Source organism: Clarias gariepinus, chromosome 16, assembly GCF_024256425.1.
Source record: "Clarias gariepinus isolate MV-2021 ecotype Netherlands chromosome 16, CGAR_prim_01v2, whole genome shotgun sequence".
Classification (NCBI taxonomy): Eukaryota; Metazoa; Chordata; class Actinopteri; order Siluriformes; family Clariidae; genus Clarias; species Clarias gariepinus.
This window is the reverse complement of record NC_071115.1, coordinates 4,786,197-4,807,500: the sequence shown is the minus strand read 5'-3', so window position 1 is coordinate 4,807,500 and position 21,304 is coordinate 4,786,197. Positions and strand designations below refer to the sequence as shown.

General features: G+C 38.0%; 1 protein-coding gene across 2 annotated transcripts in view; it reads right to left on the bottom strand.

Annotated features, from left to right (window-relative positions):
- csnk1da (casein kinase 1, delta a) overlaps window positions 1-19,590 on the bottom strand; it is a 31,177-nt gene extending 11,587 nt beyond the window's left edge. For both annotated transcript variants that reach the window (XM_053514579.1, XM_053514578.1), the window contains exons 1-2: window positions 19,064-19,590; window positions 5,610-5,720 (exon numbers count right to left, since the gene is read on the bottom strand). In XM_053514579.1, coding sequence (XP_053370554.1) covers window positions 5,610-5,720; window positions 19,064-19,139 — 187 coding nt within the window. In that variant the 5' untranslated portion in view covers window positions 19,140-19,590. The remainder of the gene's footprint in view (window positions 1-5,609; window positions 5,721-19,063) is intronic.
- Between the last annotated feature and the right edge of the window lie 1,714 nt (window positions 19,591-21,304).

Sequence of the window (21,304 nt, the reverse complement as noted above, 5' to 3'; positions counted from 1 at the left end):
AACATGGAAAACAATGTAGAACAGTATATTATGTTTCTGGTTTTATCATATTCTATACTTATAACTATTTTATAGTAGAAAAAGGAAATGAAAAGTTAATTCAAATTATCACAAATTTTATAATGATCTTGGTTATAAATCTGACTAACATTTAGTTGTAATCTTCAATCAAAAGTGATGAAATGCAGCTGTAATTACATATTTTAAGTAAATACAGTCACCCAAATAAAAATAACTTTCCACACTTCTGGAAAAGAAAAACCCGTATTTTAACACTACATTTATATACAGTACAGGCCAAAAGTTTGGACACACATTCTCATCTATCTGTCAATGTGTCTTTATTTTCATGACCATTTACATTGGTAGATTCTCACTGAAAGCAAAACTATGAATGAACACATGTGGAGTACTGTACTTAACAAAAAAAAGGTCTCCACAGTCACTGGACCTGAACCCAACCGAGATGGTTTGGGATAAGCTGGACCGCAGAGTGAAGGCAAAGGAGCTAAACACCTCTGGGAACTCCTTCAAGACTGTTAGAAACTATATTAGGTGACTACCTCTTCAAGAGTGTGCAAAGCAGTAATCAGAGCAAAGGGTGGCTATTTTGAAGAAACTAGAATATAAAACATGTTTTCAGTTTTCACCTTTTTTTGTTAAGTACATAACTCCACGTGTTCATTCATAGTTTTGATGCCTTCAGTGAGAATCTACCAATGTGAATGGTCATGAAAATAAAAAACACACATTGAATGAGTGAAGGTGTGTACAAAATTTTGGCCTGTAAAAAAAAAAAAAAAAAAAAAAAAGATTTCTTGAGTTTAAGAGTAATCACTAGGCGTAGCTGTAATCTGTAAAGGACATTTATATTTCTGTTCCATCTATAGACGACCACACGAATGATATTTAGGGAGAAGAGCAACAGACGGAAGAGCCATCAGCGCTCAGGAGGGCTGCAGCTGACGTGTGTGTGTGTGTGTGTGTGTGTGTGTGTGTGTGTGTGTGTGTGTGTGTGTGTATGCAAGAGACAGAGAGAGAGAGAGAGAGAGAGAGAGAGAGAGAGATGGACGGAGATCCAAATCTGGTCTTTGCCTTGTACAGTGTGGAGCCTTTCGCCGCTCAGCAATTTTTCCTTTGTGCATCTTCCAGGTCAGCCCTTTCCAAGCACACTTAGGAGGATAAATATATCTCACCTAGGTTCACTTTAGGCTTCCTGTTCTCAAGGGAAACACACACACTGATAAATAAAGTCAGGAAATCCAGTCGCAATGAGGATGCATGCAACGTGTCCATAAACGTGTGTTGGAAGGGTTGACGTCATCCTTTTGCCTCCTTCCCAGTAAGACACCATGTGTCTAAATAGCAACCTCATGTAAATAAAGACAAATGTAACTTAAACCACAGAGCTGAGAAAAACCACAGCCTGATGATTATTGTAATGAGATGCACGTTCATCTTTAAGACCAGAGGTTTTGTCTGTGAAGCCTGACCAGGGGTTTAAATCATTTCACACCACAGAGCGGTTCAATTCTCCGTCCTGGTTGTTTAGGGAGCGCGCTGTATTTTTACACAACCTTACACAGGCAGTGGCCACCGGCTCTGGCTGCTTTATCATGAATGAAAAGTTTATATTAACGTACGTGTTCAAATATGTTATTTGTTTTTATAGTAACTACTGCGAGACATGTGATGAGACGTTACTGCTCATATTCATATAGTCTGATGTTGCTACATAGCCTGTTTCCTGTGTGATTACGTTTAACATTCTCTAAAAACGGGGATGGGTGGGTAGTGGGGAGTTGATGCATAGTTTTTTTTTTCTCGTGGGGCAATACATGCATTACCACAGTGACTCGAAAAACATTGTTTTTATATACTTTTACATTTAAGGTGGTAAAAATTTTGCAGTTCCTCTATAATCCTATAAGTGGTGTGCAGTAAACTATACACATTAACAGGCAGCATGGCATCCAGCATGACAGGCACCAATTATTAGCCAAGTTTACTTCGTTAATCATGATACTTGGATACATATTGACTCAGCATCTAAATATGGTAATGTATCAGGTTTTCCCTGATGATCTCCATCGCTACCGTTCTCCCTTCGTGCCATAATGACACACCCACTCTTGCATGAACACAATGACTTTTAATGGCTTGTTCTGCCTTTGCTCTCTATGTTAAAATATACGATCAAGTTAAAGTTTTGCGACGAAAAATACGTGTGAAACTTATCATGGCATTATCAGGGCTGTAAACTGCATGACAAAGGGTGTTATACTTTGTCCCACGAAGGCTTTACAGGCCAAAAAACAAAAAAAAAATATTTCTGCCCTCAACATGTGTATTTCCTCTGTATGACACTAACTCTCCATCAGTAGAAATTTTAACTATCTCAGAGCATTTAGGCCTGCTGTTGCTGTTAAGTCTACATTTCTATTGTTGTTTATCTTTTAATACGTAGGACTTTAATAAAAGTTCTTGTGTCCTAGTTGAGAATACCTCTTACAAACGACTTTGACGGAGAACTGAACACTTCACACACGTTTTGTAAAATACTGAGACATACTGTACATTGTGCATCAAAGTTCAGCCTAAAAATACCCAGAATGAATTTAGTTCTGCATCACACACCCCTAAAAATAGTTTATGTCACTTTAATAATAGGCTTAATTACCACTGATAGCCCCTCAGGTTTATTTACACCGTCATCTCTTTATAGTCCTGTTGGCTAACTAATGCAAAGCATGCTAATGCTAGCAACCATCATTTTTTCCCCCTTTTGGGCATTTTTTGGGGAGTGAATATAAAGAAGGAAACACCTTTCTTAAACACAGACCATCTGGACTTAACCAGTCATGTAATCCGCGTGGGTGAGGGATGACAATGAAGGAGGGGGGGAAAAAGAGGAAGCAAGAAGGAACAGGATAGACTTAAACAACAAAATAAAAAAAATAAAAAAGAACTACATACACACACACACACACACACACACACACATATATATATATATATATATATATATATTAGGGCTGCAACAACTAATCGATAAAATCGATAATTATCGATAATGAAATTCGTTGTCAACGAATGCGGTTATCGATTAGTTGGGCTGCTAACGTCACTAAAGACCGCGACCACAAGATGCACAAATACACACAGATACACAGCCGCTCGCGCAGTGGATGTTACAGGAGCGTCTGCAGGATAAAGCGCGCGCCCCGAGTCCTCCAAGGTTTGATAGCAATTTACATTAAACGCCTCTAAGAAGACGGTAACCTGCACGCTATGCAAGACCGAGCTTTCATGGCATGTCATGCACGAACACTTAAACAGAAAACGTGTTGGTGTTACGGATGGCGAAAGGTCAGCAGGTTCGGTAAAAACTGTATCTCCATCGTGTAAAAGTTGTATAGTTTAAGTGCTTTTGTTTAAACTGTTTGCTAACTTCGGGACAGTCGCGCGCTAGATCTGTTCACGGGCTACTCGCTAGCATCACATTGCGCAATCACCTCACGAGCAATAGTGATTAGTTAAATGAGTAGCTTAATTTACACAGTGCGAATAACAGTAGAATATAACATTTAGTAAATGTTGTGGTTTTCAGCGAATGCAAATAACAGTATATTTGTGACTATTAGCTTTATGCATTTCTACAGTTTTTTTATAGTCTACTACAAAGTTAACTTGTAATTTACTGTGGTTTTACTTATGCATACATCATTTTATTATACAAAATTACATTATTTTAGCTGTTTATATCTTATTAACTGGATATATCAGTGTATTTTTTAAAGTGTATATATATATATATATATATATATATATATATATATATATATATATATATATAGAGAGAGAGAGAGAGAGAGAGAGAGAGTATATATTTATACTGTATATATTATATTTTCATTTAAGGTGTTCATTTAAAATGTCAAAATTAAAGATTATTAAACTCTATATGTGGCTTTTGCATTTTTAAAAGTTTCTTTTTATACATAAATAATACCTGATTTATGTTTTTTTAAATAGTTATAAGCAAAATATCAAATTAAAGAAGTGGTTAGGCGTTATCCGATTAATCGATTAACCGAAAACATAATCGACCAACTAATCGATAATCAAAATAATCGTTAGTTGCAGCCCTAATATATATATATATAAACTTTTCACAACTTGTGTGCTTAGTTGAGATTCTTGGTCATTTTAGTTCTACATTTACCGTGTGTGAGAAAGATTGAGGTGGAAGTGGTTGCAGCTAGGCTGATGTGGACATGTCCCATCGTTTCTCATGGCTCTGAAAACTGAATGCGAGTGGAGATTTACAGAGAAAAGTGAAAACTCTTCTGCACGTGCAAGTCCAACAGCTAAGTTTGTTAAACTTAAGCCTTGTTGTCATGGTAACATTTGCTCTAAACACTACTGGTACTGAACACGTCCAGACAGCACAGAACACTCATCTGTAAAGAGAGTTTCAGGAAATATGTACAGTCAGGAAACAATCCCGTGAACTGATAGAAAGAGAGAGAGAGAGAGAGAGAGAGAAGGAGAGATTGATGCAAGGAAAGAGAGGAAGGGGAAAAAACAAGTGGAAAGAAAAAAATAGAGACTAAAACTAAAGGAAGGAAGGAGAAAACACATGGGGGTACAGAGAGATTAAATCATTGGGGGAGTGAGATGGGAGAAAAACAGTCCAAGCCCTTGAGGAAATGGGAGGAAATTATGAAAGAAGGGAATAAGAAATGGGAGACCAAAGACCGAAAGGGAGAATAAAATAAAGGATGTGAGAGAGGAAGGGGGGGAGGGAGAGGTAAAGAGAGAGTGTCAGACAGAGGAAACAAAGTACAGTATCCAAGAGTCTGAGCAAAAAAATACATAAACAAAATGTAAAAAGAGAGGGGAAAAAAAGAGGAAAAAATATGGAGGGGAAAAAAAAGATAAAAAGAAAGCAATTGTCGGGCCCCCGAGTGGCGCAGTGGTAAAGTGCTCGCCCTATCAGCCGGATCAACAATCCGCTGGTTCGATCCCCGGGTGATGCGGTTACCTCTCACAGCCATAGGTCTAGAGAGAGCCGATTGGCCGAGCTCTTTTAGAAGGGAGGAATGAGCGGTAATTCGTGCTCCCACATTAATCACGGCTCTACAGCCAATGAGGGGCGTCTGTGAGCTCGCGCACGCGGAAGGAGCGGCTAGCGCTTTCCTCCGAGTGTGTTACTCCGCCCCTAAAGTTGTGTGAGCAAGCAGTTCGAAAAGATGTGGTCAGATGGCGTCACGCAGTTCGGAGGAAACACCTGATAGTCTTCGGCCCTCCCGGCTGAATGGTAGTAGTAGCCTTAATGTGGGAGCCCCCTAGTGATGGGTAGAAATTGGCCACGAATAAATTAGGGAGAAAAACAGGAAAAAAAAATAACTCCAACACGAATCCAAATTTGGTGCCTCAGAATACAGCCAAACGTTATTCGGTTTCCGTGAGGCGGGGCTACAGTGCAGTGGGCGGAGCTTCATGCAGAGAACCCAAGTGATCAACGGGGTGGCGCTTTTCCTTTTATTGTACAACCGAAGCATGCTTGGGGGAAAAAATATTTTTTTTAAATCGGGACCCCCTACCTCCTCCTTGCATCATCTTGTAGATTTTGCTCTCGATGTGCAGCTGAGGATGTTTCGTCTTCACGCATTCTAGCTTGATGGCGACTTCCTCTCCGACCGAGATGTCCGTGCCTGGAGAGCAGACAGAGAGAACACACAAACTCAATAAGGAACAGGACGCTGCGTGAATACTATAAACCTTTATATCATAAATAAATTAGCGATTGTACAAGTTGCTGTTCTTTAAAAAACCTCGACCAATCAGAATTAAACATGGCTAAAACATTTGACTCTTACAATGTCTTAAAAATATTATTTAATCAAAGATTATCATAAGAATCACTGCAAATTGTTTTTTACCAATCAAAAGCTTCTCGAAGTTATTCTCAACTAGGACAAAAATAAACTCTAACGTGTATACGTAAAGAATTTGATCATAAATATTGCTATATAAATATATAAATATTCTAGTCTGTTTTTTTTTTTTTTTCTGCCAATACTCCAGTCCAGTAGGTGGTGATATTGCACCAACTTCACATAAAATTTAATTAACAATAATGTTAATGTAAAAATACAAAACCACTCATATCTTTTACAAGCACTCGCATTTTCGATTTTAAGTTAATTCAGTGCTGATCTTGTGCCAAACAACTTTCATAGTTACCAGGCAATCATTAAGAGAAACAATAAAGCTGTGACGTACGCAACAGTAGAGTTTGGGGTCCCAGGAGAGAAAGTATCTCGTATGTAATATATTCGTGACAGGACACGACTAGCAGGTAAGAGGTTACGCCTCAATGTTGAGATGGCGACCACACCCCGTCCCCAGGCATCTCATTTCCCTCTGCTGAATCAGAATGGCACACGTTCACGCGCCTCTTTCACACATGTTAACTATCTGCTGTTCTCATCCGTTGTTCTCTGTGCCACTAACACACCTTCATATTACTGATAAATATGAAGGCAACATTCTCAACCTTCACTTCGGATCCTTCAAAAACATAAAATCACTGATCAAAATTTTTTTAAGGAGATGCTTAACACTTACGAAAGAGTTTGTCAGCAAAATATCTTTGTTAAAATAAATATTCACAAGGCTTTTCCAGCTGAGAGGGGGGATGAGAGTTCAGGCTTCTCATTAAAATAAATGAGAGCGTGAGAGAGAGGGAGAAAGATAAGGTGAGACAGCTAGAAAGAGGAACAGAGACAGACAGAACAAGAGTGAAAGACAGGCAAATAGAAAAAAGGGAAATAGTGACAGGACAAGAGAGACAGTGACGGAGAGAAAAGAGAGACAGCAGGGTAACAGATTGACTGTTTATCTTGGCTATAAAAGCAAGAAGAGAAAATAATTTGTCTCCCTCACATGTTCCACAACATTAAGCCCAACTATAATCTATTAGTGTATACAATGTGTGGTTCCATTAATAAATGCGAGACTGTAATTGTTGGCATTGTTCGCTTGTCGTATAAGCAAAACAAAAGCCACGTGCAAAATAAGAACGTGCAGTTATTTACACGTCACCCGGGCCCTGAGACCTAAGGCAGAAATTACGAAGGATATTCAAAGCAGCTGCTCGAGTCTCAGAGTCTGCACAAAGAAATATACAGAGGCCATATTTCCTGCTCCAGCTGAGAGCGCTGAGGCTCCACTGTTACACACACGAGCGCCTCCTGTTCGGCATTTGTCTCTAAAACCAGTCGTTCTCAAGCTGCTAGAGTGTAATGCGACACTGCAAGAAAAACGAGTTCGAGTCAAAGCAACAAGACCTCCAAATAACACGGTAACGACCTTCTACACAACCCACACACATAGCAAATTTGTGGGACGTGATGAATGGACTGGGGAAGGGCGAGGGTGCGTTCTCCTCCCCCACACACACACCATCACAGGCCAGACGCATGCAGTGCCCTGCCCAGACCTTCGCTTTTGCGATATTTAAAATGCAAATAATAAAAAAATCTAACTGTGTGTGTGAACCTGGCGTTCAGCGGAAACATCACAATAGACACCATACAAAACAAAAGGAGTGTGCTGTTACAGGAAGTGTTTTGATCCTCTTACAACATAGTAATTAGTTTAAAATATCTTGTCATGCTTTTTGTATACGTTTAGGGTTACACTTAATTCTTGAAGTAAATTAGCTCCTGTTGCCTATTATTATTTAACAGCAAATAAAAAAAAAAAATGATATATATTTTAAACACTTTACATGTAAACTCTGTCCGTTTCGGACCAATCAGGGGCTTACAGTGCTACATAACATGCAATTTCATTTAAAGGTGCACTTTATGTTTGGAGAAACGGTAAAGCAGTTATGGCACCGTAACATTATGTCTAGTTCTGTCTTTTTTCTAGAAAAGTACAGAAAAACTGTTCAGTCTGTTCCAGGTTTGGTATCCACCAAAATTAACAAAACCAATCTTTACAGGAACTGCACTCCAGCCACGTCACGCAAAGATTTGTGAAGAACTATAATTTTATTCTTCCTGGTGATGGACATGTCTGCGCAACAAACTCTGGGATGCGTCACGATTTGTACATGGCACTTTTACAAGGAAATTCTTGTGGAAATGAAATGTTCGTCAGGTTGGTATCGTCGATGGGAGGGGCGACGAATTTTGGAAAATGCTGTCGTTTGTAATGAGGAGCGAGCTGTTAAAGAGAACCCGCCACCTCAACCCAAAGTCTAGCAAATGCATATGCTATACAAGAACAGCAGCATGTACAGGAGAGTTTTTTTTAATACAAGGTATATGTTCGCAACTAGACGTACTTGTTCTCGAGGTGCGGTACAAACCATTTTTCAGGATGGATTAATGATCTTACGCACATGACTGATCTTTTCAGAAATCAGAAAACACTCTGGAATGAGGAAATGCAAATAAAAAAAAAAAAACACAACACAAAGTAGTCATGCAACTTGATAACCAATACTACAGCCAGAAAGACAAACGAAAACCAGATCAAACTGAAATTATGTTGGCAAACAATACGACAACAACTACCAAAGCAGCATCACTCCTTTTGAAAAAAAAAAAAACTTTTTATTTTCTAAATCTATTTTAAGGCACAGAACAAGCATAAAGTGGTACACTATGTGAAGTGGACTAAGCCAGGTAGCATTATCTACGGTAACGGTCTACTTAAAATTTAAGTATCCTCACTACCTCCTATGTGTGTCTTTTATCAGGTTTTAGGATAATGCTGCATGCCTTGGATTTGTCCATGCATGTATCTCAAACAGCAAACCATCATCAAGTACACAGATTCCTGCAGTTCCAGGATCGTCTGTTAGGGCGGGGGATATGATGCAATTTTTCCCCCATATTGTTTGAGTCACATTAAAATGCCTTAAATACTTTGAGACATATTAAATAAAGAAAGCAAGTTCTAACTGAACTGGTACATTGATCGAACATAAATAAACATTAAAAATATAAACTCTAACTCAAACACAGTGTTAAGTGAACTGTACAACTCATTGATTCCGTTTGGATGTTTTCTGCACGAGTTACACACAGCTGTGTTCTGATCTCAGTCCTTCTGCACTCATCTCTCGCGTTCCACACAGCTTCTGTTTCTTGGGTGCGTCTCATTTCAGGGGTCGAGGAGTACACCGTCTCCACTGAGTATGTGACCACAAAGACTGAACCAACAATGAGACGTCTAATCATCATCAGTTTGGGTTAAACAAACTACTACTTGCTTTTTTTTTTTGTTTTATTTTTATATACAAAACTGGGACACACCAGTTGTGTCCTTATGTGTTGCTTTTAACCAGCCGTTCTGGTTAAAACATTTCTCTCTTATCATTATTGAGAAAGTGTCTCCATAGAACATCGTTATTGTCCTATTGCGCAGTGCTACCGTCGCTCATCAAACACACAGACTTTCTAATAAAAGTGCTTCCTGACATCACTGGCACAACACAACGGCCTTAACATGACTCAAACGCTTCCTACAAGCCAAAATGACCGCCCACACCCTCTAAGGTGTACTAGAACTTCACGCTTGCTTATCTAAATTGTTCAAAATTGGTTGAGCTTTGGGATTATACCGGTGACGGGTTTTTTTGTGGTTTTTTTTTTTTGGGGGGGGGGAGGGGTAGTGATTAAATAATTTTTAGATAAACTGACACGACTGTCACAGCTGTTAACCATCAACAGTTTGGGTTCATTATATATAAAAATAATAATAAAAAAACATACTCTTAACTTCAGGGGCAGAACGGAAGCCAAGGGCACAGCCCAAGTATGTACACACACACACACACAGGTGAACAAAAACTTCAAAGCGCAGCACTCCTGTCTGTCAATCTTTCATGGCAAGACTGTCGAGAAAAAAAAGAAAAAAGAAAAAAAACCATCCATATAGGGTCACAGTGGGGATACTCAGAGGGCAAATAGCGGACCCACAGGACAAGTAAGTAATAATTCCATGTCAGCGGCTTAAACAACACTTGAACAGAAAATCCTAAATAAAACAATTCGCAAACATGGGCAGGGAAAAAAGTGTCATACTAACAATAATGTTGGCCAACGCATATTAAAGTAAAATCTAATAAAACTTTGGAACAGGAAGTGACCCAATATGAAACATAAGCTGTCAAACTGGGGAGAAAAACAAAATTAAAAAAGTAATTTATTCCTACATTGTAAATTTTGACACGCACGTCGTATAAATTTTCAAGCCAGCAGAACAGTGTAAAGAGTGAAGGAGCATGGCAGCGCAACGTAGATGTGTAGAAACACATTCAGTAGGGCGAATCCTTCCGACGACGAAACTGATAAACCCCGAGACAAGTTCAGACACGTTCCTGTGACGGCTCTGCTTTCACTCGCAAGGAACCAGCGTTCTCCTCCGACAAGCAGAGAGAGTGTAAAGTCAACTATGTGCAGCACGACTGAGTGGAATTTCTTTTCCTGAACGCTTATTTTGAATATTTAAACCTGTTTTACAAACATGAGCAACAAAGCGACTAGGACTTTAACATGACACCTTGCACTTGCAACGATGCCCTTTTTAAATATTAAAAATAAATCACCTTAGAATAAGAATGCCAAAACTAGCAAAAACATCTCTGTATTAATACAAAGCAGCAGGTGATATGACAAAATACTGTATCGCAATACGACTGATAATTTACAAGATAAACAGGTTTGTGAACAACTGTCAAGCAATAAACCTCTGAGAAGCATCTACAAAATTAAATATTTTTATAATAGAAATATTAGGAAAAAATGTAAATTGTATAGAAAAACCAAACAAAAAAAAATATTTATCATTTTTTTAATAATGCTGGAAATTGTTATAAAAAATTTATATAAAACCTTTTAAGTACGAAAGCAATTTTCTCTGGGATTTTAACTGAAACAAATATATGGTTATAGATTGAGGGGAGAAATAACTAAAAACATCACATCTTGACGCATCGTTACCGTAACTTTATTGCAAAAAATTAAAAATTCCCCACAATAAAATAAATTTTACACCTAACCTTACAAAATTTGGGATTTTTTACGTTCTTTCCTTGTATTTCTTGTTATTATTTTTTTATCACCTAAGCTTTTTATGAATTTGGCTCTATTTCTTTCTATTAATTGAGAAGTTATTTTATACTCTTGTTAATATTGTAAATATAAAGTTTTTTTATATTTTCTTGTTGGTATCAACCAGATAACCCAATGTCAGATACTGGATCAGTGATATCGCCAGTAAAAAAAAACATGTATTTAGCTAAACAATGACACAATATGAAGCTCCTTTATAAATCGGAATACGTCTTGGTTTATAGACAACATTGTAATTTGTCCCAACTCAAAAAAAAAAAAAAGAAAAAGGGGGGGGGGGGGGGGTCACATTTACATTTTCTGACTTTCCAAGGATGAACGTGAATTTGAAAATGTAAATTAGCGTTAAAGATGACTTTTCAGGATGCAAAACAAGACTGAAAAACCCAATGACTCTTACAGGAAGCAGATCAATATGCTCGTCCATTTTAAACCCAAAGCAGCTGCGCTCCTCCTCCCTCGACTCTGGGGGGTGGGGGGGCATGGGGGGGGGCGTAGGGGGAATGGGGGCAAATCCTGATCTAAAAGGAACCGCAACCAAGATAACAGAAAATCATTGCCAAGTGTTACTGACAAAATGATGGTTGATATATATAAATATAAAATTTAGCCACCTGTAGCCAGGGACAATACAATATACGGTGAGCAGTAAGTATTGAAATAATGTAAATAAATTACATCTCATCTAAATCTTATGTTGTATACATTTGGTTCAATTTAAAAACAAACCAGATGAGCAGCAATTAACTTTGGATACACAAATTTGTGTATTTATGTACAGGTACATCAACTGTGATTACTTTCATCAGAGTCTTTTACTAAATATAGTAACATGACAAACATGACAGAGCTGTCAAAGTAGAAGTATATCATCGTAGGCCAGCTAGTATTTACAAACGTTTGAGACGTACTTTAAAATCGATAATTTATCTGCCCATCAATATTAAGATTTTCCTTTGTTCGTGGTTAACTTTCATAAAAGTTTACTTTCACTGATTTTATAAACATTACAGAATAAATGAAAGCTCTCTCTTTAGCCCAGAAACTCAGCGTGGACAATTTAAAGTAGATCAGAGCAGTATTTTCCTCACATCACTTATGTCATACATCACATTATGTAGGCCTTACTGTTCACCTCATCATTTTGATGCAAACATACTATAAATATTTATCAAGCAAAAGCATTGTGTACAGAGACATTAAGGTTTCATTTTGGCTGGTTGACATGAGTAAAAATTACGTTTTGGTTCAAAACAAACTTGAGCATGGCTAGTTAGCTTTACACAGAATTAACAAGACTGATAACGATGGGAATCCATTCATAAAACAAAGTTTAACAAAAGAATAAATGACTATAGTACTGTGTGATTGGTTAGTAACACAAGCATAGGAGTAAAGAAGGTTGGCATGACTAGGGAAAAAATCCAAAAAAATACCGCCACACTATATAGCAGGTAACCACCTCGCTTGACACATTCACTCTACAAATGGCGACGTGCATTCCAGATCATCTCCAAACGTGGTCTGAATGATCAAGTGCAACACGTCGCACTGTGCACATGCCTGTACTTGGCAAGGTGTACTTGTGATCAGATCAAGAGGCACATGTCAACACTTTCCAAACCGGTGTTTCTGCTAGTTTGGCTTAAAAGTGGGTGAAACAGAAAACACCACTGAGTGCGTGTGCATGTAAGCTTGACAGATCATTTTTAGATGGCATCAGCAAAACTGCAGCTTTATTATGCAATAAAGCATAACACATACTCATCTACATGCTGTAGAAGGGAAAAAAAACTGGTCTGACATCATGATGGTAAAACTAATTATTAAGCACAAAAATGTTGAGTTAATGTGATTTTTTTTTCAGGGGGAAAAGAAAAAAAAAAACTCTTTGGCAATGTGTGTGTGTGTTGCCCAAGCTAGTCACGCCCCAGCTGCACTTCAGAGTAGAGTCGTCCCTCGGTGTGAGGAGCCTGAGGAAAGCATGGGGGCTTTTTACATAAGCACCACAATAAGTAGGTTGTGATTGTTTCCAGTACGCGTGCTGAATCTCCGCGTTGCATAACATTTTGTAATTCGTAATTGTTCTGTGGCAATTAAGGACACCGTGACGCATCACCTGCACCGGCACATTTTTCAATGCCCTGGTTATTTAAGGGGTTTTATTTTTGAGCAGTCGCACTAAAAACACGAGTTGCAGCACATCATCACAAACTGATTTAAAGCACTCTGTCAAGGCCCACATCACATCACACATGGATACACTTTTTATATAAAGTAAAAAAAAAATTTACATTTAAAAAGTACTGTGAGGAGTCTCAATGCCTTAAAAAAAATTGATAAATTACAGAGCCATGTTTGCGTGGTTTGTTGCATCCCCAGCTGATTGATTTCTAGGCTCTCACTGCGCGCGAGTGTAGCTTTATGTCAAACGTTGGCCAGGACTGATTAATCAGGAAGTATATCTAAACACAAACTCCAGGAGCATTTTGTTCATGTGCTTTCCAGGCCTTTCTGCTCATGTTGAGCAATCTGTACAGGATTAGTTCTTCGGCCCTTTGGGACATTTCCTTGGCACTGCCGTGTGGCTACAATGATCCAGAACCGAGAAAAAAAAAAGAAAAAAAACACACGTTTCACGCGCTCTGGACAAAATCATCCCGGAACTCAAATCCCAGAGAGACGGCCAAGCGATGAGCTCAAAGTGGTCAAGCACCAGGGTGAAAATTTGAGCAGGAAAAAAAAATTTGAAAATGGGTATAAGCTGATAATAATCGGTTTCATAGTATGTTGTAACTTTACGATGCTGTGATGAATAAAACTCGAACAATAGACTTTTTGGATACATATCTTTCTGCTTTCATATTTCTGTAACCAATTCCCTCCTTGGCTGTCACAAACTGTCTCATTTTCCTTCTGTCTCCCTTATTTCCTACGAAGCATTTAGTTACAGTATTTTTAGGCTTGGAATTTTTTTTTTTTTTTTATAAATACACCTTAAGGTTCTCAATATTACCTCAAGTTTATATGTTCCTCTCTAGATGACTCTGAAAATGTTAGAGCTGAACTGAATTTTTTTGGTCTGTACCGGTTTCCGATTACCAATTTTATATTATTTTTTTGTCTGAATGCAACTTTTTCCCCCTCCCCTACAAGAACTATTATAATTGACAGTATACAAGACCTTTTGAACTACTGCACACTCACCATTACGAGGTGACCCCCGCATGAGGGAGCAGATGTGTTCATTGTGTGGGCTTGTGAACAATTAGTTATAGGGATGCACCGAAATTTCGGCCGCCGAAAATTTTCGGCCGAAATAGCATTATCGGTTTCGATAAGAAAGCGCCGAAAATAAAAGCCGAAATCTCCCATCCTCCCGTCTCGTTCGCGCTGTCATTACGCATCAAACACGGAGTATGTCGGCGGTTTGGAAGCACTTGGAAGCAAGTTTTGTTATTGTTAAACAGCCTTATTACTGTTATTTATTATCAATATTAGTTTGATTGCTTAATCAATTTGTAGTTTTTTTAATACAAACAAAAAGAAAATATTTTAAACATGTTTTTTAATGAAGCCATTTTCGGTTTCGGTATCGGTTTTCGGCCATTTTTCGGAATTTTCATTTCGGTGCATCCCTATTTAGTTATATACAAAACTGACCGGTGATGACCAGCCTATTGCGGTCACGGGACAGTCCACTGGTGCATCACTAGTTATAACTATTGTTCAGAAACACAAACCGCAAGCAAAGTATTTCGTAAGTGCACAGAGAAAATTATACAAATTTGATAAGCCTAAACAGTACAGCAGCAGAGTGAAATCAACAGTAATAAATTACACAAATCAGTTTCTTGGTCCAGATCTCCACAACACAATGTACTCAATCAGTGAAAGCATGCTTTCTGCCAAACATTTACTCAGTTTGATTTGCACCACAGCTTTGAGCGGTCATCAAATGAAAAACTTAAAATCTTGACATAAATTACAATAATTTTCCTTCTAGAGGAACCCAGACACTGAGTAATCACGGGAAGAGTTTTAACAAAATGAAGATGATGTGGAAAATAGTGCACGTTCTGCTATGCTAGCTATTTGTTTAAACAGCGATGCAAAATAAAATTTAGGGTGTTTTTCTGACTCCGCTTTGGGAGCCAGCATATACAGCAAGCTTATAGCTTCCATCCACCACGACACAAACCTCTACTTTATCTCGTATCGACTTCCTGACGTGGTTTCTGACCGTGCGACATGCTTTTATCGCTAAATGTTGACAAATAGACACAGAGCTTCAACTTTATCACTATCTCTGCTGATTTGTGACGCAGGTATGAGGAACTGCCTTAAGACATGCCAAAAGTTTCCAAATGCCTCGTTATCAGCTACACTAGCCTCATCCCACCTGTGCAAACCCCACACACTGAGGACTGACCAGGGGCTCCATTTTGGTCTCCACTAATGAACTCCCAAGGGCGGATCGGGCAAGTAAAGAGAGGAGCAGCTGGTTGAAAAGGCGAGTGATGATAGCGGAGATTGAATTACATCATCAGTGCACCAGAACCAACACTTCTTGGTGAACAAGAAACCTTTGAAAAACGCAAACAAAGATTCCAATAGAACCCTGCCAGATGATAGAAAAACGCTCTGGATCAAGATTCTTCACAGAACAGTTCTCCAAAAGAGATGGGGACTACATGTTCCATGTGAGGAAATGCTCTTGAGTAACTTTGAGTAGAACACCATCCAATCTGTCTACAAGAGAATCCTTTGAGGTGAAGAAATGTTATGAAGTACGGTTTTACACAGAACTTTTAAGGATTTCAGCTATGAGAACACACCAAAGAGAGGAAAAAACATATCTAACTTAATGGTTCTACCAGAAGGAAAAACCTAAGCTTTCTACATGAGAACGTACACTGGTAGACCTCTTGAAGTTCCCCCAGAGCTTTGCCTTTTTAACACGACCCAAGCGTTCTACAAATTAACCCTTTTATTTAGGAAAACACCCTGGAGGATTGTTCTACAATGAACCGTTAAGGGTTACAACAATGGGACAACAAGGTGTCCCACAAAGAGAACGACTTTAGGTAAGAAAACTCTATGGGTTTTAACAGAGACAAAAACTGAGCTTCATACAAAAGATTGCTTTTAGATAAAGAAACACTCTGATGTACTCACATTTACAACACACACCTTAATATTTCTATAAAGAAAGACAAGAACTATTTACGAACCTATTTACAAGATAAAAATATACGACACTTATCAACAACAACCACTCAACAACTTGATTTCCACAAAACGAGTATCACTTGGTACCTGACACTGACTTCCTCACGGGGTGTTTTGCATGTGTGTATGTGTAGACACATGCATGAGTGTGTGTACACATCCTGTTTCCCATGACTCACTCTCAGCCAGTGATCTCAGGACTTTAAAAAAATAAAACTCCTCACCGACAAAAATACTGCTTACCTAAACAAATTTCTAGCTTGGTACAAGTCTCAAATACTTTTAATATGTTAAAGCAAAGCTGTATTAGTGTATTCTTAATGACGTCAGTGCCGCATGTTGAGGGAGATGTGTGTAATGGTTAGGGACATCTTGTTAGCCTTGATTAAGATAATTAGCATAAAAATCAAGTCAAAATGAGGTTTAGGAACGGCTTGTATATTTAACCGATAATTGATGAGCTTTGCAGGCATATAAGTCTTTCTTCTGCAGGCTGGTCGTATTCACTTTCTCTAGCTTAGAGATTACGCAAAAAAAAAACAAAAAAAAAAAAAAACTCCCATGCGGACAGCGTGGCAAGTGGGATTTAGCCCTTGCTTCATCGTCTCTACTGAAACAGAGGGATGCAGCAGCACTTTAATATTACCTTGAGAAAGAGTTATTACCTTCAAACTTGCACTAGACTGTCAAACTTTTATTATGCATCTTACAGAGCATGAACTCAAGCACCTCATGGATCCACAGTGCATACTAGGACTCTGAGGTCAGCACACAATGTATTTACTGTAAAGGGTATTTAAACGTTAGTCTTATTAAAAAGTCATTGTAACTTAGCAATAATGTGGGGATAGGGACAAAAAAAATTGTAAAAGAATCGATGATGTATATTCAATAAACAGTTAAAAAATTAGGGAGTTTACAGTAACTGTTTTGGAACAATTGAGGATCCTTTACACTACACAGTAACTTTATAAATATAAAAAAGAATTTTTAAATCTACGCTACTTTCACGTTTCATTTTTTGTGTTGCAGCATAAAATTTGGCACATTACCACACCACAGTTTAAAAAGTGTATGGACACGTTTAGGTGTCTGATTTGTACAAAAGTGCAAACAAAATTGAGTACAAGCATGCATTATATGTACAAATGCACATACAAGTGTATAAATTGTGTGTGTGTGTAATGGGCTTATAAATGCATAAGAGCATAAAAGGCATGTTTAAATCTGTGAAAGAGCTGATCAAGTACATATAGGCATGTACAAGCATGTCTCAGTCCTTTATAAATGTATAAGAATATATAAGAACATGCGAAGGCTTTATAAATGTATATTTTATAAATTCATCTGTACAAGAGCTATACAATTATTTAAAAGGCATTAAATGTATGAGAGAGTGTGTCTGGTGTTTAAATCAGTAGGAGGGTGAACAGGTGTATACAAGGGCTTTATGAATGTATACGAAGGGTGTATCAGGGCTGAATAAGCTTGCATGAGCATGTAAAAGAAATATTGACGTAAAAGACTGTATTGACATTGCTTATGGCTGTAGAAGAGCTAATTAAGTCATGTATGGCTTTATAAACGTATAGATGTATTAATGAGTGTATAAGCACGGTATCCATGTTTGAGAGGGTATAACTGTATAACAGCATATAAGCTTTTCATAAGTGTGTACAGAAGCTTTATAAATGTATAGGTAGTGTTTAGGTCTGTAGAAGAGGTAAAGAAGTGCATATAATAGTTTTAAGAGGGTATAAGAAGTGTTTAGGTTTGTAAAAGAGGGGAATAAACATAAAAGGTGCATAATAGCTTTATAAATGTTTAAAACTTTTATAAACACTATTAGTCTCTATAAAAAGTTTTAACTGCTGAATCAATGTTTAGCAGTGCAAATAGTTGGCATGATTATGAATAACAGTTGCATAGAGGGTATATACAAAAATTTATAAATGTATGAAAGTGTAAAAACGCATGAGTGTATAAGGCACATGTAGGAGACATTTGTGTAGGAGTGTATACAAGACGTTATTGTGATGTGCAAAAAAGGGTGTGAGAGCATATAAAAGCTTTATATATTCATGTTTCCAGAAGCTGAATAAGGGTGTATACATATATGTATAGGAGGTGTGCAAGTGTGTATGATTGCAGTTTCATGTACACTAACACCTTTTTGTGTGTGAAATATCCAACACATTATCTTGTGCTGTTTTACTATTATTGAACACGTTTTTTTCCCTCTTCGTTATCTAACATTATGAACGCCTGATGACGTAGAAAGGACAGTGTGTCGTGAGTATTACCAGAATATGTGTATAGTTCAAGCTGCTAACTAGCAGTGTTAATCCTTAAAGCTAGCCAGCTAACCTGGTTAAACAAACAGGAAGGAAGGCTAAGCAAAGAAGCTCGACTGAGTTGGTAACACGGTGTAGTCTGGAGCCTAGGAAAAATCGCTAAATAAACCAGATTGGCTTCAGGAAATGATTCGAAAGACAGAAATCTGATTGAATTTAAAATGTTAACGGACACACAGAAAACTAGCTCGAGAGCGTTCGTTAGACGTTTCAACTAATCTGACATATCAAGCTAGATAACGTTAACCTAACCAAACACGCATACAGTGTTTTTAATTAACATGAGTTTAATGTTTAAAAAAATAATTTACTCACCCAAATAAATGTCTCCAAACGAGCCCGAGCCGATTTTCCTCCCGAGCCTGTATCTGTTCCCGACTCTCAACTCCATCGTATAAAAATAACTCAATTACACAGCTAGCAAAACAGCTAGCTTTAGCAGAAAATATATAAATCGAAACGTTTATGTAATTACACTGATTAAAAAATATATAAAAAACAATAATACGTGAAATATATATTCTCTGTCGTTCTGTTCCGTCCTCAAAGCCCCTATCCCAGGCTCCAACAGCTGAGCTAAGCTACACAGAAGCTAACGCTAAAGCTAATTCTCCTTCAATAATTGTCCGAGTTTTTTCACCATTTGTTTTTTCACATTCCGAACATCGCACCGTCACAATATCGGTCTCGACATGAAGTCTGAAGCGTCAAATTTATGCTCCAGGTGTTTTCTTGTTAAAAACGAAGCGTTTAAAAAGGATGAATACGGATTTACTTTACATTGGAGAGCGAAGAAAATTACAGATTTAGATGTGTACACCGGAACCTTCTTTACCCCACTTCCGTCGCTCTGCCGTTTTTACAGCCCGTCTACGTCTGACGTCTTTACGACGTGTACGTGCCGACGTCACTTCCTATAGCAACAGCGGGGAAGATCGAACATGATTGGTTGGCTGGGGATTTTTCTTTTAGAAAAGGGGGCGGGGCGCTTATGGACGACTTACACAACAACAAAAGGCTCGCCTGATGCTAGGTTCCTTTTGTTCGTTTCAGTCAGTCCTGTCATGAGAATCTCACTTTTTTTAAACAACTGCATTAAAATATTTTTTTAGAAACTTTTTGTTGTGCTATAAACCTTGAAAAAAGCTGTATTGTTGTAGGCTGGAGACAATCTGTCGAACATGGAGGAAAATAAAGCACTTTTACAGAATATAAAAATATCATTAAAGCACGAGCTGTGTGTTTTATTCCTCTTATACAACCACTAATTACCCCCCAAAAAAATGACACCTTTATAAAATTGTATTAATCAATTTAATGATGTATTAATCACCAACATGTTGTGTTTATGTTTTTAGTTACGTTTAATGTCGAGGAACTCAGGCGTTACAGTGGCTTAGTGGTTAGCGCTTGTCACTTGGTGCATGGGTGGGTTTGGTGGGTTTCCCCCAGGTGCTACGGTTTCCTCCCATGGCTCAAAGACATACAGATTTTTCTAATAGGCGTTCACAGATTGCCCGTCGTGTGTGAGTGTGGGTATGTGTGTGTATGCCTTGCGATAAATTGGCACCTCATCCAGGGTATACCCCGCCCACCGTGACCCTGTATACAGGATAAAGCGGTATAGAAGATGACTAAGTGAGTGAGAGTGAGTCATGAAAAAACAAACTGCTTGATGTTATCACTTTACCATTTTACCTTTCTTTTAAAATAATTAGGATTAGGATTAACTCACACGTTGTCATGTCCTGTAATGAAAATTCCCACTTTTCAAATTAAAATAGACTGAAGTATTTTGTCAAGTGTAGAGAAAATCAAAGCACTTTCACAGAATGTAAAAAATATCATTAAAAGCTTAACCTGCGTGTTTGATTTCTCTTATAAAACAGCTATGTACACATTTTTTTATTTATTAATCACCAATATGTTCTTTTTATACATTTTTAATTACATTTCCACACATCCATTTAGGAGCGTCTGTAGGGAATAATGGCCGATGATGATCTGTGTATTTATTCATATTTTCACGACCTTGGTATGACATTCGTTCAACATACTCACACGCATTCACACGCTACAGACAATGTCTATTAACCTAACCTGTATGTCTTTGGCCAGTGGGAGGAAACCAGAGTACCCGTAGGAAAACACCAAGCACGAGAAGATCATGCAAACTCAATGCACACAGACCCGAGGCAGGAATTCGAACCAGGACACTGGAGGTGCGAGGTCCCAGTGCTAATGACTAGGTCGCCATGCCGCCTTAATTACATTTAATATGGTGGAACTCCCACAGAACAAGCTGGTTCCTGTTATCACTTACATTTTAGAAGCTAAACAGTCATCACTTCACCATTTTACCTTGCTTTTACCTTGACAATTTCAACTTTTTAAATTGAAATAGGCCGGAGGGTATTTGTTAAGTGTAGAAAAAATAACGCACCTTTACAAAATGTAAAAAGGACATTAAAATCTTAACCTGTGTGTTTTATTGCTCTTATACAACCAAAAATGATTCCTTTTAAATGTATGAATCACCAGCAACTTCCACAAAAC